General features: G+C 39.7%; 1 protein-coding gene across 4 annotated transcripts in view; it reads right to left on the bottom strand.

Annotated features, from left to right (window-relative positions):
• Positions 1-299: 299 nt before the first annotated feature.
• MYO9B (myosin IXB) overlaps positions 300-16,637 on the bottom strand; it is a 61,662-nt gene continuing 45,324 nt past the window's right edge. For 2 of the 4 annotated variants that reach the window (XM_053464255.1, XM_053464271.1), the window contains 10 exons: positions 13,962-14,035; positions 13,030-13,213; positions 12,500-12,628; positions 12,087-12,192; positions 7,220-7,351; positions 5,697-5,820; positions 3,081-3,128; positions 2,526-2,659; positions 1,597-1,724; positions 300-1,299 (listed from right to left, as the gene is read on the bottom strand). In XM_053464255.1, coding sequence (XP_053320230.1) covers positions 887-1,299; positions 1,597-1,724; positions 2,526-2,659; positions 3,081-3,128; positions 5,697-5,820; positions 7,220-7,351; positions 12,087-12,192; positions 12,500-12,628; positions 13,030-13,213; positions 13,962-14,035 — 1,472 coding nt within the window. In that variant the 3' untranslated portion in view covers positions 300-886. Of the gene's footprint in view, positions 1,300-1,584; positions 1,725-2,525; positions 2,660-3,080; positions 3,129-5,696; positions 5,821-7,219; positions 7,352-12,086; positions 12,193-12,499; positions 12,629-13,029; positions 13,214-13,961; positions 14,036-16,637 lie in introns of all 4 variants that reach the window. The other 2 variants (XM_053464279.1, XM_053464263.1) reach the window with 2 other exon arrangements.

Below are 16,637 nucleotides of genomic sequence, written 5' to 3'. Positions count from 1 at the left end.
TGTAGACTTTGATGAAATAAAAATTTTAGGTATAATGACAGTATCAACTTGAAATACAAATATAACATGTACCATTTCTTTCAAACTGTACAGGAAGACATGCTTTTTCCCAGGCTGATTTGATCATATTAAGGCAGAAACAGTGAAAAAATGTTTTAACAAATATGGGTCCTTCCTACAAAACTGAACTTATTGCAGAACTTAGGTTGACAAGAATTGGATCAGAATACGCCACAGCATAATGCTGATAGCCTGTGGCACTACGATCAGTCTCCAATAGTGGTCTTCTGTACCTGTTCTGTTCAAGTGGAGCATGAAGGAAGAAAAACGTAAAAAAAACATGAGGATCCCCCCCAAAATATACACGTACATATATATAGGTACATCTGTACGGCATACCCAGACCTGTTTTAAATTTACAAAAAAAAAAAACATTAAAAACGCACACTTCCTCTCACACAGTATTTTGGCCCTCAGTCAACAAAATAATAAAAAAAAATTTTTTTTATACATGTATAAAAATATTACTGTAACGGGTGAATTGAAGGCAAAATCATTTCACCTTTGGTCCTACTGCATTAAGAGATCGGAATTACACTAATGGCTGGGCGTAAAACCCTAATGCCATGGTTTGGAGGATGTTTAACATTTCCCCCATCCCTAACATACGACGTACTATCATGTCCACACATAAAACCAGGGAAAGTGTTTGAAGAATATGTTCCTTCAAAACATGAAGATTGTATACTTTTACTGGTTTGGCTATTAAATATTTCCCTGCGCATCCATCACGGTCCAACTGCTCCCTATTTTCAATGGTCAGTGTCTTTGGCGACCAAAATACAGACAATGAAGAAGAGCTGTGCTTGTTACGGTAGGTTTTGCCTCAATGGTTGGACTCTTCTGAACAGGGAATCTGAAAATGTGGGTCAGAGAACCTGCGTTGGAGTTTTGCTGTAGGTTCGTATTCTAGACCTCCTGGTGTGGTCGTTTCTATTCCTTCTGGAAGATAGACTGACTGAATGCTGTCTGTTCTCCTTCCTGGCTGCTCTCTCCGTCGAACCACAGAAGGCTCCTCAGGAGCATCAACGACTTTTGATAACCCAGGAGGCAGTTTTATGTTGGAGATAGGTATAACTGGGTTTCTTTTATGGGCCTTCATCTTTGCCAGAAAAGAGGAAGGTCTTCGTCTGACACCAGAGGACTGTACAGACATGGTGAACAGTGGTACTTTGGTAACAAGGCAATTGGTTTGTCCCAGTTGCTGAGGGGCAACAGCTGAGTCTATTGCACACAACACTGTGGAGACAACAAATAAATACTGAGCACAATAATCATGTTACTATTTCTTAAACTCAATATGTTAAACAAATATGTATAGAAAGCAAGCATTACACTGATAAACGCTCCATATCCTTAAAATTGCTATCACAAACATCTTTTTAAGCATATCTTTTTTCTCAATTGCAAGCGACTGACAGTATTTCCATACCTGGAAAATGTGTACCATAGCACACCCTGGCACATGGATGAACCATGTGCATCCAACATGTAGTAAAGAGGTAATAGGAGGGGACACACTACCTTAATACTGACCTTCCTTCACTGGCTGGACCGGCTTTTTGTCCAGTAAACTCTCCGTGCTGTTTGAGGCCTCTGAATCCGCATTTTCTTCATCGGATCCTCGCTGCTCCAATTCTGGAAGGCGGTAAGTGATCTCTTCCCTAGAAAGTGATGAAATTAAGTGAGGAAGTACTAATTAGCATTTGGGAAGTTGGGTTATTAAGGGAAATAAAAACAAAATAAAGAAAATAAATAGATTATATATATATATACACGTGTATATGTTGAATACTTTTGGAAATATATTTTAATAAAAAAAAAAAAATTTAATGCCAGGATTTTTGCATATCATCAGTACAAGACCCAAATCAATAATTTATTCATTTATACATGCTTCCTTAAAGGCTCCTTTTGTGGTTTATGCTGTGCAAATGTATGGTGGGATTCTGCAGAATACCCCATATGTATTGCCCCTTTCCTCGGCCCCCAGCTTTTTGAAATAAAGCACATACATTTTTATATCTATTTTATAATGTTGTACTAATTGTATCCCAGAAAAAGAAATCATGCAGAGGAAAATGCCTAGCCCTGAATGAGTGCTGTACATGCATTATATGATGTCACATAGCAGAGCTCTGCCTTTTAAGGATGAGAGGCGCCAGGTAGAAATTAAGACAAGACACACACAGTCCTCTCCCTTTTAGCTGGCTCAATTAGTAGAGGCGCAACAGTTGCTATATGACATAGGGACTACATAGGACAGAATACACCACTGCCTTGAGTGGAAGGAGAAAAAGGCAGGAAGTGCAGAGACAAGCACAGTAAGATCACAGAACTGCTCCAGAAACCCAGCAAGCAGCTTTGAGATCCAGGTATAATATGTATTTTGTATGTGTAATTCCATTGTTAGCACAAACAAACAAAAGCATGTGCACCATAATGACTAATAATAATAATCTCACTTCTCCTCTTTAATAGACTGTATCCTGTCCATCAGAATCTCCGACTCTCTGACAGCCTCTATGTGTGGCAGTTGCTCTTCTTGCACAGTGTCCAGATCTGCTGAAACTTTGCCATTGGATGGCTGGCTTTTATTCTGCAAGCAATGGAACATTACAACATCTTAAGTACAATAGAAAAGCTCTAGACAAAACAAAGGTTCTGTAGATGTAGAGTCCTAACTGCAGAAAGAAGGAAGCACTCAGTGATTTTAGGAAGTTTTAAACCATGATTCAGTGAGGGGGATATTACACTACAGAAGCACCTTCTGTATTGGCGATCCATGCATATATACACTAATAGCTTTCACTGTGACTTTCTCAGAGGAGCAAACCGTGCAATCATATCAAGCATGTTAGTGAGTTACAGTCCATATCAATATATTTATTACTATTTCTCAACATCTGAAATCAGTCCAAGAAGAAGTGCAAGAGTTTCATTTGTCCACTGCTAGTTGTGTCCTAAAAGCAGTATGAGACATGCACAGCAGGAGATGGGGGATTGAGGGAAATACCTACCAAGATCCCATCATAAGGAGAAATAAATCCTAAATGAACAGGCCACGGCTATTGAAGGATAAAAGGAGAAGGCAAAAAAGAAAGAAATCTTACATTTTGGAATGAAGCGTCAAATGACAATGGATTTAAAATGCACTTCTATGGGTTAATCTTTCCATATAAAAATACTGATGATTAACTCAGAGTGGTGAACGTTGAGGTTCTGGACCAGTATGGATGCACAGTCCATACTGTTAATACCGGTATTTGGTATATTCTGATTCTCCTCTGAGGGCTTGACTAATATTGCCAGGTGCTCAAGGGCATAAATAATACTTAACACCTTTATGACCAAGGATATTTTGAACCTACAAACTTATTTTGCTAGGTAGTTGTTCAACTGTGATGTTTCTATTTGCCATTTAGTTTAACCACACAAATTATATATTAGTGTTTAAAGGAGCAGTAGGGTTTTTTTTTTATTGATTTATATCGCACCATCATATTCTGCAGTACTATACTATATGGCAACTAGTAACCACAACGTTTTGTGCAAAAGGTCCTCTTTAACCAGTTTGCCACCGCTGCATGTACTATAACTTCCTCTAAAAACAACCTAGATGACTGGGGATGTAATAGTACATTCTATAGAAAATGCAGTACGCTCTGCTCGATGAGCCAACACGGACTCCCCAGATTTATGTGATCACCGTGACCATTGATCACAGCGATCACAGGCATCCATACGACAAAACAAATGTTGGTAAACATTGGCTTTAACTCCCCGATCTGCATCTCTACCAACACTCCCCCCTACACACTTAGCGCTGAAGCCTTACAGACAGTACGCACTGACACATGGTATTCCAAAGCATTCCAGAGATTTTTTAACTATATGAGACAGTAACCTTCCAGTTCACTCACTGAGCCATCTACATCCCTTCTCCTGTTATTCACCCTTCCTTTTTTACTTAGAATAAAATTAAAAAGAAAAATAATAATCTAGGTCAGGGGCGTCCAACATGCGGCCCTCCAGCTGCTGGACTACATCTCCCATACTCCTCAGCCAGCCCCTTAGCTGAAAGAGCATTATGGGAGATGTCATGCAGCAGCTGGAGGGCCACACGTTGGATGCCCCTGATCTAGGTGTTTTTACCATCTTAAACACATTTGTAATTTAAAAAAAAAAACAATTACACAAAAGGCATTGCATGATTATGAGGATCTTCTAGCCCTACGTTGCAAAAGGTTGAAAGGACAGAAAGGATGTGTATGTTGTGTCAACCATACACACCAAAAGCACATCTATTTGGCCCAAATTACTGTCTAGAACATTAGTCTAAAATTAAGTATTTCAAATTTTCTTTTTTCTGAAAACATACAACGAGAAAATGCCTGCCTCCAAAAAGCATAAGCGTTGCAGAGTTTGTGCTACAAATGGTGCTGGGAAATACTAAAGTTAATACTGCATTTTCTGCCACGTTTATACATTAGTGCAGTTTCAGTAACTTCCATACCAAATTGGAATATTGGATTTTTGTTTTTCCTCTTTTTTGTTACTTATGTTCCTTGGTACAAAAAATGGTCACAGTGGCTGCAATATACTCACACAATAGTTTTAAAAAGTTTTTACTTTCCAAAATATATACTATTGTGAGGCTCATGCTAATTGGTGGGGTGGCCTACAATACAATCAGAAGGGAAAGATTTAGGTGTATGTTGATTTGGAAATTAACCTGACCAAAAATCCTAAGCGACCATATGGCCATCTTCTGATTTGTAACATCTCTAGTGCAAAAACCACAAAAAATGATAAATTTGGGATTTTATGTAATCTGTAGCTGCAGCAACGCAAGCCTTTGTGGGGGGAAAAAGCATGGAATATTAATATTAAAGAAAATGACAGAGATTCTTGGCAAAACGATTGCATGGCAAATATCAAAATGCTCTTAGGGAAATATCCTGGGGTGTCTGTTTTCAAGAAGTATGTACCTTTGTACTGTGGGCACAACAGCAGCCCAGCAAAAAAAAAAAAATAATAATGTGTGACCTATAACTGCAAGAAAGAAAATTATACATAAATTGTAATGTGGAGATGCAGCTGAACAACTTTTGATGTACGGTATCTCTTTAAAGTTGTACTTATCGTGCACTAGAAATCCTAAGGTATGCACAAGGAAAATAAAGCGCAGAAAAAGAGTTTTAGTAAATTTTGGCAGTGGATATTTCGTAGATACTTTTTTTTTTTTTTTAAATGTTACAAACTTGCAACTTTACAACAAAAATGTACACTCTCTAATGTTAACTGTGCAACTGGTAGAAGTATATGAAAATGTTATGTAAATCAGGCGTTTAAATACCAAGACAGAGGGTTTTCTTTTTTCAATTTTTCATATATCTTTGATAATATAGGTTACATAAGAAAACCCTATCTTTCCGGAAAAAAAAAGAAAAACAGTATATATTTGCACGGGTGCATTAAATATGGCAAAGGGGGAATCACGATAGAACAAAAAATGGCACAAGAGGCTCCTAACTTAGGGGGGATAAATCCCCCAGTCACTAACGGGTTAACATAGGTTGTTAAAGACACAGTGTGCCTTCTTCTTTCCCACTAGCAGCCAATAGGTTACTCACAGTGCTCTCTCTGAGAAGGGAGAGTCTGCTCACTGCACGTGTCTCTGCAGCTTCCAACAGACCAATTTCCTGCATTTTTATTTTATACTGGCTCATTTGCTCCTTAATTAGCATCTCCACGCATCTACAAGACATGGAAAAACAAACAAAAGTTTATTTACCATTATTATTAATTCATAAACATATATATCTATCATTAATATAAATAATGAGAGGGAATTAATTTGACAGTACATAAAATAGAATAAGCAAATAAAAACACGTTCACCCCTGAATATATAGACTCGCACCTTAATCAGACCTTGGTCTCGCCTTAGATTCCATATACCTAGCCCATGAATGTTTACATTCCCTTACTCTATATGCAAGGAGGCAGTTCCATGTATCTACCATCCTCTCAGTAAAGCAAAACATTCTTACATTTAAGCCTCTGACACTCTAGTATTGTGACCTCTTGTTCCTCCAAGTCCCATTATGTATTCAAATAAATTCCTCTCTAAACTGTAATATATATATATAGATAGATATATATGTCCTATAGAAAGGTCCTGTTGCTAGTGTCTAACGTCTCCGTTATCTGAAATTATCCATTATCTGAAATAGTCACCTGTACCACAGGCTTTATTTTCTAGATTAACAAAATGCAAAGTGAGTGAACAGAAGAAAAATTTAAATAAAACACCTATGGCTTTCAAAACAGCATCAACTATCCTAGGTAAGCCTAAAAATCCCTGACTTTGTGCTTAGTTAGATGTATGATTAGACAACTATATCAAAAAGATGCTGATCGTCAGTTTAATACTTGGGTTGAAAAACAATCATTAACTAAAACAGACACAGCTGGCTGTAGCAGAAGGCAGTTTGTTTGCAGACGGGCTGGAGAACGGTACAAGAATGAGTGTTTGCAGGCAACAGTGAAGCATGGTGGAGATTCCTTGCAAGTTTGGGGCTGCGTTTCTGCAGTTAGGACTTTGGTCAGAATTAATGGTCTCCTGAACGCTAAGCGGTACAAGCAGATACGTATCCAACCATGCAATGCAATCAGGGAGGTATCTGAGATAACATGAAAACAGAGAAGCAACTGAGGCTGCCTAAATCCGCAGAAGAACTGGTGGTCTTCTTAGTTCTCCAAGATTCTAGGAACAACCTACCCACCGAATTCCTTAAAAATCTATGAAGAATTGATGCTGTGGTCTCATCAAATATTGATTTGATTTAAATTTTTCTTCTGTTCACTCACTTTGCAATTTGATAATCAATAAAAATAAACTATTAACATGTCCTACTTTAAAGCATTATTTTCACACCAGTCTAACACTTTTGCACAGTACTGTGTAAATATATATATACATATTTATATATACACACACGTTAATTGATTTTCCATGTAAGTGGCTTGCCCATACAGCTTCTCCAATGCTATATTCCAGTTAAAGTTTATCTTAAGCAAGCTATCCCCCACCCAAAACATGCTTACCAGTAAATTTAAAAGGATAATTTAAAAGTATTAGCATATCACTCACATTGTGGTTTTGGACACATCCTTCATACTAGTTAGGGGATCGCAGTTATCAGGGCAGCGTAACAAGCAAGGTGCAAAGACAATGGCCAGGGAATTTGGGGTCATTCGATTCACTTGTTCTTCTAATGCCACCCTGAAGAAAAAAAGGTGCACTGTTACTTTGGGATTTCATAATACATAGCCATGCAGGCTGTTACCCTTAAGCGTTTTTGTGTATATTTCTCAAGCTCAATGCAGGTATTGTGCTGCCATTCATCTAAGAACCAAATTGTTTTATTCTTATGTAGCGAGTACTTGCATAGACAGTAGAGACCCCAGTCAGGTCTCCTGGCATAATTCCGGACGTCACAGGGCTACAAACAGAGGGCTGCCCGTATGATTGCCCTCAATGCTGTACAGCAGAACTCCACAGTCGCTCCCTAACTGGTGATGTCAGTGATTACCCTGTGCCAATAGAGTCCCTTTGGGACTGCTCTCTGATAGACAGTGTAAACACTATATGACCAAGTGGCTTAACAACCATGGTCGCAACCAGGCCCACCACTCTGAGGGGTCTGGGTGAACCCCTGTAACCACTTGTCCCTTGGCGTGCATGGAGATTAGATTTAGAGGGGCGAACACAGAGAAAGCTGCTGGCAAGCCAATGCGGGTGTGAGAGGGAGATTGTATGTATGTGAGTGTATGTATGTGTGTGTTATCATGGATGTGTATGTGTAATTGTAAGTGTGTGTATTTTGTACAAAGATGATAGTACCAACAAGCTTTTTGGGGACAATGATGGCACTGACAAGCTGTTTTGAGGGCAAAGGTGGCACTGTGGGACATGCTGCTTGAGAGGCCCCAGGGCATTTTCTGTGGTTTCTAGTTACCCCCCTGATATGACCAAAAGTTTGTGAACACCTAACCATCACACCTATATGAGCCTGCCCCATCCCAATCCATTGGTATTAAAATGTAGAGTAGAGTATTTCCTTTCACACTGCAGAATGATAACTGCCAGATAGAGGTAGTACTCACTGTCAAAACACTACATAGGGATATGGGTTTAAAGAATATGAAGGGGAGGTAAAAAGAATAAAAAATTGTGGCAGAGAGAGAGTTATATATGTTACTGTGAAAGACCGAAATTGGTGAATGTCGACTTTCACCGGTGAATGTCAACACATACCAAATACGTTGGTGAAAGATCGAATATTTCATTTCATGATATGATATTCGGACACTCACCGGTGAATGTCGACAATCACAGATATGCTCTGGTGGAGGTCGAAAAGAGTACATTCGGACCCTCACCGGTGTATGTCGGAGACAAATAGGCGACTGGCTTTCTCCCGCTGCTGTCAGTCCGTATGCCAAATCCTCTGTTCTGCTGTCAGTCCGTATGCAACTCCCGCCAAATCCTTTGCTCTGCTGTCAGTCCGTATGCCAAATCGTTTGTTCTGCTGTCAGTCCGTATGCAACTCCCGCCAAATCGTTTGTTCTGCTGTCAGTCCGTATGCCAAATCCTTTGTTCTGCTGTCAGTCCGTATGCAACGTTTGATGGTGCGAGTAACGTTTTCTACATTTTTTACGACACCCTTATTTATAATCAATGGATACCGCAGTGAATCGTGATCTTTTTCTTGAAAAGTTAAATGCATTAATTGCGGAAAAACGAGAAGACAATTGTTTTTATTTTTCTCAAGAAAAGTACTCTAAAATACTTTCTGAAGTGGTTTCTGCTAAAACTAAGTGCAATACACCTTTGGATTACAGACGATTAAAACGTTTTGATGTTTTAAAAATTAATGATGAAGAGAAGTTAATTGTACCATTAAAACAAGGAGACACGAATATCCAGTATTATGTTACCAATGAGGAATTGTTCAGTATACTATATGAAACTCACACCAGAATAGGCCACGGAGGAAGAACACGTATGCTGAAAGAATTGCAAGTTAAATACAAAAATATTACGTATGAAGTTGTCATGTTGTATTTAAATTTATGCAAACAGTGTCAAATGAAACACAGTGCACCTAGGAAAGGTATTGTTGTGAAACCAATGGTCAGTTCTGAGTTAAACTCAAGATGTCAAGTTGATCTGATAGATCTACAGTCAAACAGCGATGGCGAATATAAATTCATAATGGTTTACCAAGATCATTTAACTAAGTTTGTCCAGCTACGACCTTTGAAAACTAAGAGAGCTGAAGAAGTAGCGCATCACGTTCTTTCAATATTTTTAACATTTGGTGCTCCAGCAATATTGCAATCAGATAATGGTAGAGAATTCAGTAATCAAGTCATATCCGAACTATGCGCTATGTGGAAAGATGTTAAGATAGTCCATGGAAAGCCTCGTCACAGTCAAACACAAGGCTCAGTTGAAAGGGCCAATCAAGATATACAGAATATGCTATCCGCATGGATGAACGATAACGATACAAATAAATGGTCAGATGGTTTACCCTTTGTACAATTTGCCAAGAACACTACATACCACGAAGGAATACGCCAAAGTCCTTATGAAGCCATGTTTGGCGTTAAGGCTAAAAGAGGCATAGCATCGTCTTTTTTGCCTAGCGAACTAATCGCAAATATTGAAACCGAAGAACAACTCAAAGAAATTGCCAATACTTGTGAAACCGAAAAACAGCATGAAGAAACTGTTGATACTTCTGAAAAAAATTTGTGCGGTGGTCTTTCGGAAAACCATATTTCAAGGAAAAATATTGAAGAGGACCTGCATTCTACTACGTTTCCACATCAAGCTCTAACTGGAAAACACGAGTTAATTTCAAGAAAAAGAGCGGCCGCGAAAGAGAATCTTGTACTGCAAGCAAACAAAATGTTACGCACCTCACAAAAACAATTTCCTCCTGCTCAAATTGGCGATAGTGTACGAATACAAGTGCCTGATGTCGACCGTGGTCGTACAGATAGCCGAAATGTGTTAGCGGTTGTTGTTGGGATAGAAGACTCCGACTTCTATAAACTGGCAAATAAAAATGGTACCCTCAAGCAGCTTTACACACGTAACCAGTTCGTAATTTGTAAAGAAAAGTTACTTTCCATAAATGAGATTTCGGCTCAAGAAATTTCGCTGAGAGAAGCAGCTGCAGCTAATTCGAGAAGCGGCGGGCAAGGCTATACACGCTGTCATTGCAAAAGGAAGTGTTCCACAAATAAATGCAGTTGCAAAAGCAAGGGACTTCTGTGTAATTCAAAATGTCATAATAGTTTCAGTTGTTGCAATAAATAAGTTAATGTAGTTGCAAAAGCAAGGGACTTCTGTGTAATTCAAGATGTCATAATAGTTTCAGTTGTTGCAATAAATAAGTTAATGTAGTTGCAAAAGCAAGGGACTTCTGTGTAATTCAAAATGTCATAATTGTTTCAGTTGTTGCAATAAATAAGTTTCTAATCACATAATTGAATCCTTTTATTATCACCCTTGTGATATTTTATCGCCGCTGAAATACGGAGAAGAAAATAGAAATCTCCGACATTCACCATTAGTACTTGGTGAATGTCGACATTGGCCGGTGTAAGTAAGAAATAAGGGTATTTAGCAATTATTTTGGACATACACCAAGCGACTATGTGAATGTTGTGACTTGATTACTGGACATACTGGACATACTGGACATACTGGACATACTGGACATACTGGATTACTGGACATACACCAAGCGACTATGTGAATGTTGTGACTTGATTACTGGACATACTGGACATACTGGACATACTGGACATACTGGATTACTGGACATACACCAAGCGACTATGTGAATGTTGTGACTTGATTACTGAATTAGATCTATCAGATCAACTTGACATCTTGAGTTTAACTCAGAACTGACCATTGGTTTCACAACAATACCTTTCCTAGGTGCACTGTGTTTCATTTGACACTGTTTGCATAAATTTAAATACAACATGACAACTTCATACGTAATATTTTTGTATTTAACTTGCAATTCTTTCAGCATACGTGTTCTTCCTCCGTGGCCTATTCTGGTGTGAGTTTCATATAGTATACTGAACAATTCCTCATTGGTAACATAATACTGGATATTCGTGTCTCCTTGTTTTAATGGTACAATTAACTTCTCTTCATCATTAATTTTTAAAACATCAAAACGTTTTAATCGTCTGTAATCCAAAGGTGTATTGCACTTAGTTTTAGCAGAAACCACTTCAGAAAGTATTTTAGAGTACTTTTCTTGAGAAAAATAAAAACAATTGTCTTCTCGTTTTTCCGCAATTAATGCATTTAACTTTTCAAGAAAAAGATCACGATTCACTGCGGTATCCATTGATTATAAATAAGGGTGTCGTAAAAAATGTAGAAAACGTTACTCGCACCATCAAACGTTGCATACGGACTGACAGCAGAACAAAGGATTTGGCATACGGACTGACAGCAGAACAAACGATTTGGCGGGAGTTGCATACGGACTGACAGCAGAACAAACGATTTGGCATACGGACTGACAGCAGAGCAAAGGATTTGGCGGGAGTTGCATACGGACTGACAGCAGAACAGAGGATTTGGCATACGGACTGACAGCAGCGGGAGAAAGCCAGTCGCCTATTTGTCTCCGACATACACCGGTGAGGGTCCGAATGTACTCTTTTCGACCTCCACCAGAGCATATCTGTGATTGTCGACATTCACCGGTGAGTGTCCGAATATCATATCATGAAATGAAATATTCGATCTTTCACCAACGTATTTGGTATGTGTTGACATTCACCGGTGAAAGTCGACATTCACCAATTTCGGTCTTTCACAGTAACATATACACAAAACACTGATGGAGATTGTAAATAAAGGTAAGAAGTGATTAAACGTAAGCGTATGTATCTTGACCGACACTAACTTGACAAGATGGAAAACAAGTCTCTCTAAAGTGTTGTAATTAGCTCGTGGTAGCTGTCCAAGGACTTTGTATATGGCACACAGCTGTTCCTGCTTCCCTGGGAGCTCTGGAAGAGAAAATGTTGGTTTTAAAAAAAAAAAAAGCGTTTAATGCACAAATGTGTGTTTTATATAATATATACTAAAGTAACCCTGCACAGTCTCTATAGCATAATTCCACCCCTACATGCATCTTCAAACCAAAATGTATATGAAAGCAAAAAGACTACACCAAGGATTTCTACTGGAAACTAAAGTCATTTTAGGCCCTATAAGGGGCCATGGCTGTCCCAGAAACAACTACAGAACCGATCAAATTCTAATAAATAGTCTGGCTCTGTCTGCCCCTCTATAGAAGTCAAAGTTCAAACTCACCCACAGCCCTCAGGAACTCGCCGTATTGTGCAAAGGTCATCAATGGCTCAGGGAGTTCTCGTAACCACTGTTTCAGGATTCCAGTGATGGCATGGATTGGGTAGCTATCCAATTTCACAGAGTTTGGGTCTGTCCATGAAAGACATAAATTGCATTAACTGTTATCACACACTAGAATGCGAATGCTATGAGAAATAAATTGTTATGCATTTTTGGAATGCGCTATTGCGTCTTGAAACAGTGGGGAAAAACAAAATGTGTAATATATCACCAGCCCCGACTGTACTTATCCCAATAAAATTACACTTGCTTTAAACTTCAATATTTTCCCTTTAGTATGGAAGTTCATGAGCAAGAACTAAACTTTTGCTGGGGGATGTTTCATCCATGCTGCTTACAGGCAGGGTCCTCAAATGTACACATACATACATTTTCTAACATGCTGTACTGTTCAGCCTGCCTTTGAGCAGGTGATATTTGCCAGGGTTTAATCAGTGGCCTGTGACCAGAAACACCAAACAGTAGCACACCTTTCTCCAGGGACTGCTTTAGTTCTCGCATGCGATTAGCTGCACCAGACTTGCGGTAGATGCCTTCAGTGTACAAGCCATGCATCTCCAGGTATTCCAGCAAGATCTCCATAACAACAGGTACCAAGCAAGTCTCACTTGTCAGATCACCTACATGCACTCCAAAATGATGGCCTCCCTGGTTCTGTCAGGATACAAGAAGGAAGGGAGCAAGGTGTTAGCACAACTACACAGTCCAAGGCATGCCGATCTAAAAAAAAAACTTTCCTTTTGGCAATGACTGCCTGGCACATGATATAGAAAGCCAACTCTGCCATGACAGATTACACATCCATAATGGAGTTCGTTTGAACCTCTGTAAATACCCTTGCTGCCTAATAGCTCTCCTCCCCCTGCACCAAGTGGGCTCCATCGGAACTCCCATAACAAGTACTGTACTGGTTCTGTGCATTGCAGCAAACGAGGGCCGCCTCTTGCTACCAAGTGCCCTAGGCCAAATGCACCTCTAATTGCTATGAACATTCATTAGACACATCTCACCTATTTCTACTGTAGTTGGTCGGGCAAGGTTAGTCTAGCTGTCAGATTATAATTCCTAGTAGCGGCACTGTGTATCGGAGGCCTTAGTATTGTGACAGAGGAATAACATGCTGCTTTAACGCTAAAAAGTTTCTTAAAGAAAATGTTCATTGCGTTGCTAACAATTGTGTACACTGGCAAGGGAATAAAAATTAACTGAACATGGGATTGGCTACATTTCAGGGTATAATCATAGGAGGCACATTCGGGGCACCACTAGTAAATATTTTAATATGCTTTATTTTTATTATTTTGTTTATACAAGTAAAAACAAGGAGTTGGAAGCAAAGTCGAGCTTAATTGAACAAACCTCTACAAGATTGGTACAAATTTACGGCATATAATTAGTATACCTTTTTCGTTCCTGCAGGGGTGCATCTATTCTGAATTTTACTCAGACACTTCTTATGACATATCATCTTGCAGGCTAAATGGAACAAAACACAAAAAAATTAGAACATTTTGAACAGTGAGAGAGCAAAATTAGGGGTATCTGGACGTTTAAACCCCATGATTGCTGAAACAGATATGCCTACGATTGTCCTGCCAAATGCAGAAGAGGTTTAAGTAAGCGCATTTAACCAAGTCATTAAAGTAGGGCCCTGCAAAGATTACATTTTTCAAATTGCTTCTCTACTGCAAATTCAAATTGTAAATCTTTAACAATTCCAAAATTTTGAACTCTCACAGGCAGCTAACTCACTCCATTGATCAGTCCCTTGGTAAATACCGTATTTACTCGATTATAAGACGAGGTTTTTTTCAGAGCAAATTGCGTAGACAATGTCCGCTGCAGCCGGAAGGAGGTTTGGCTAGCAGCAGGGGTTGTCTGCGTCCATCGCGCAAACCCTTCCCCGACTGTCAGAGATCAGAGTTCCCGGCACCGGGAACTATGATCTCTGACAGCCGGGGAAGGTATGCGCGACGGACGCAGACAAACCCCCTGCTGCCAACTCCACCTCCTTCCGGCTGCAGCGGAAATTGGAAGCACCGGTAAGAGTGTGTGTGTGTGTGTGTGTGTGTGTGTGTGTGTGTGTGTGTGTGTGTGTGTGTGTGTGTGTGTGTGTGTGTGTGTGTGTGTGTGTGTGTGTTTAAATAGGGCATTTCTGGAATGCCTTATACCCCTATATGCCACTCTGGCACTTAGGGGGTTAAAAGGCATATTATGGGGCAGAGTGGCATATAGGGAGGTATAAGGCATTTCAGGAGGCAGAGTGGCGTTAAGGGGGCATTTAATAGAGCACTCTGCCTCCTGAAATGCCTTATACCTCCCTATATGCCACTCTGCCCCATAATATGCCTTTTAACCCCCTAAATGCCAGAGTGGCATATAGGGGTATAAGGCATTTCTGGAGGCATAGTGCTCTATACAATGCCTTTCAACTCCCTTAATGCCACTCTGCCTCCTGGAATGCCTTATACCTCCCTATATGCCACTCTGCCCCATAATATGCATTTTAACCCCTAAATGGCAGAATGGGATATAGGGGTATAAGGCATTTCTGGAGGCAGAGTGGCACATAGGGGGTCAAAAGGCATACCATGGGGCACAGTGGCATATAGAGGGTTAAAAGGCATATCATGGGCCACAGTGCCATATTGGTGTGGCAAGCCTGGGGGCAGATGTGCGTAACTGGGGGACAGGTACAAATAGGAAAATACAAGGAAATAAAAACAAAAAAAATTATTTTTCTCAATCATAGCTTTTATTAAAAAAAATAGTTTACATGAATTAACATTTACTGGTAAAACTTTTTTCCTTTAGGGTCGTCTTATATTCAGGCTTTTTCTTTTTTTCCTAAGTTAATATTCCGATTTTGGGGGGGTCGTCTTATAATCATGGTCGTCTTATAATCGAGCAAATACGGTAGTAATTGCAAGGAGGGACTGACCAATAGAAAAGTACACTGCGTTTCAGGTATGGATTTACAGCTCCTGGTATACATCACTTTCAAACAAGACCCCAACGTGTTCAGCAACATCTCCCGAGTACAGTGATACCCCCTATACATGGGTTTGTCGGGTTGTTTGGGAGGTAAAACGCCACATTTAGGAAGAGCGTACCTTTTTTTATTATTTTAACTTGGAACTTTGACATCTGATCCTACTGCCCCCCATGTCCTAATGGGGCGATATTTGAACCAGGCTAATTCAATTTACCCCATCAAACCATATATTTTTGAAAACTAGACACCCCAAGGTATTTCAAATGCTAGTATTTTAACCCTTTCCATGCATGAAATTCTACCACCAACCTTTGCCAGAGTTTGAGGTAGTAATTTTTTTTGTATATTTTTTTTCCCCACACAAATTGTACTTCAGGTATAAAGTTATAGCTCCAGGTATACATCACTATCAAACAACACCCCAATGTGTGTTCAGCAACATCTCCCAAGTACAGTGATACCATCCATGCATGGGTTTTTTCTGGTGTTTGGGGTTAAAAGGCCACATTGGGGAAGTGCGCTTTTCCCCCCAATTTTGGCCAGTCTGTACCTATGCTGTATCTTTGAGCCCGGCCACTCCAGTTTACCCCATCAAACCATTCATTCATCGAGGCATTACAGCAACACTATTTAATGAAATGACGTGTCAGGCACGTCATTGGTCATTAAGTGACCGTTTTTGTGTGACGTGTCTGACCCGTTAAGGGGTTAAGAGAAGCACAACATCGATCGCAACTCTGTCCCCACAAGCCTGTGAGGACTGAAAACAGATGGTAACTCCTTTAATGCAGTGATTGCATCACATGGAGCAATTGTGCAGCAAGGAGAGGTGAAAGCTAGTCCAAGCACTCATGTTGGAGCCAAAAATACCCTGAATTTTGCTCCTGAAGCAGGCTATGCCATCTGGGACATGGGGGGTTGCACTGCACAATTTGTACTTGGGTACAATACGCACCCCCCTTTTCAGGACTCTTGAAAAGGGTGTAATATACACAGAATTTGGCCCTGACATTTTACAGTATTGCTCTCTCAGAAAATGCGGCTACTGCAACATAACGGAAAAAAGGCATCAGAATGTTACCA

The sequence above is a fragment of the Spea bombifrons genome, chromosome 1 (genome assembly GCF_027358695.1).
Source record: "Spea bombifrons isolate aSpeBom1 chromosome 1, aSpeBom1.2.pri, whole genome shotgun sequence".
NCBI classification, from domain to species: domain Eukaryota; kingdom Metazoa; phylum Chordata; class Amphibia; order Anura; family Pelobatidae; genus Spea; species Spea bombifrons.
The sequence above is the reverse complement of the archived record's forward strand: the minus strand, read 5'-3'. Positions and strand labels throughout refer to the sequence as shown.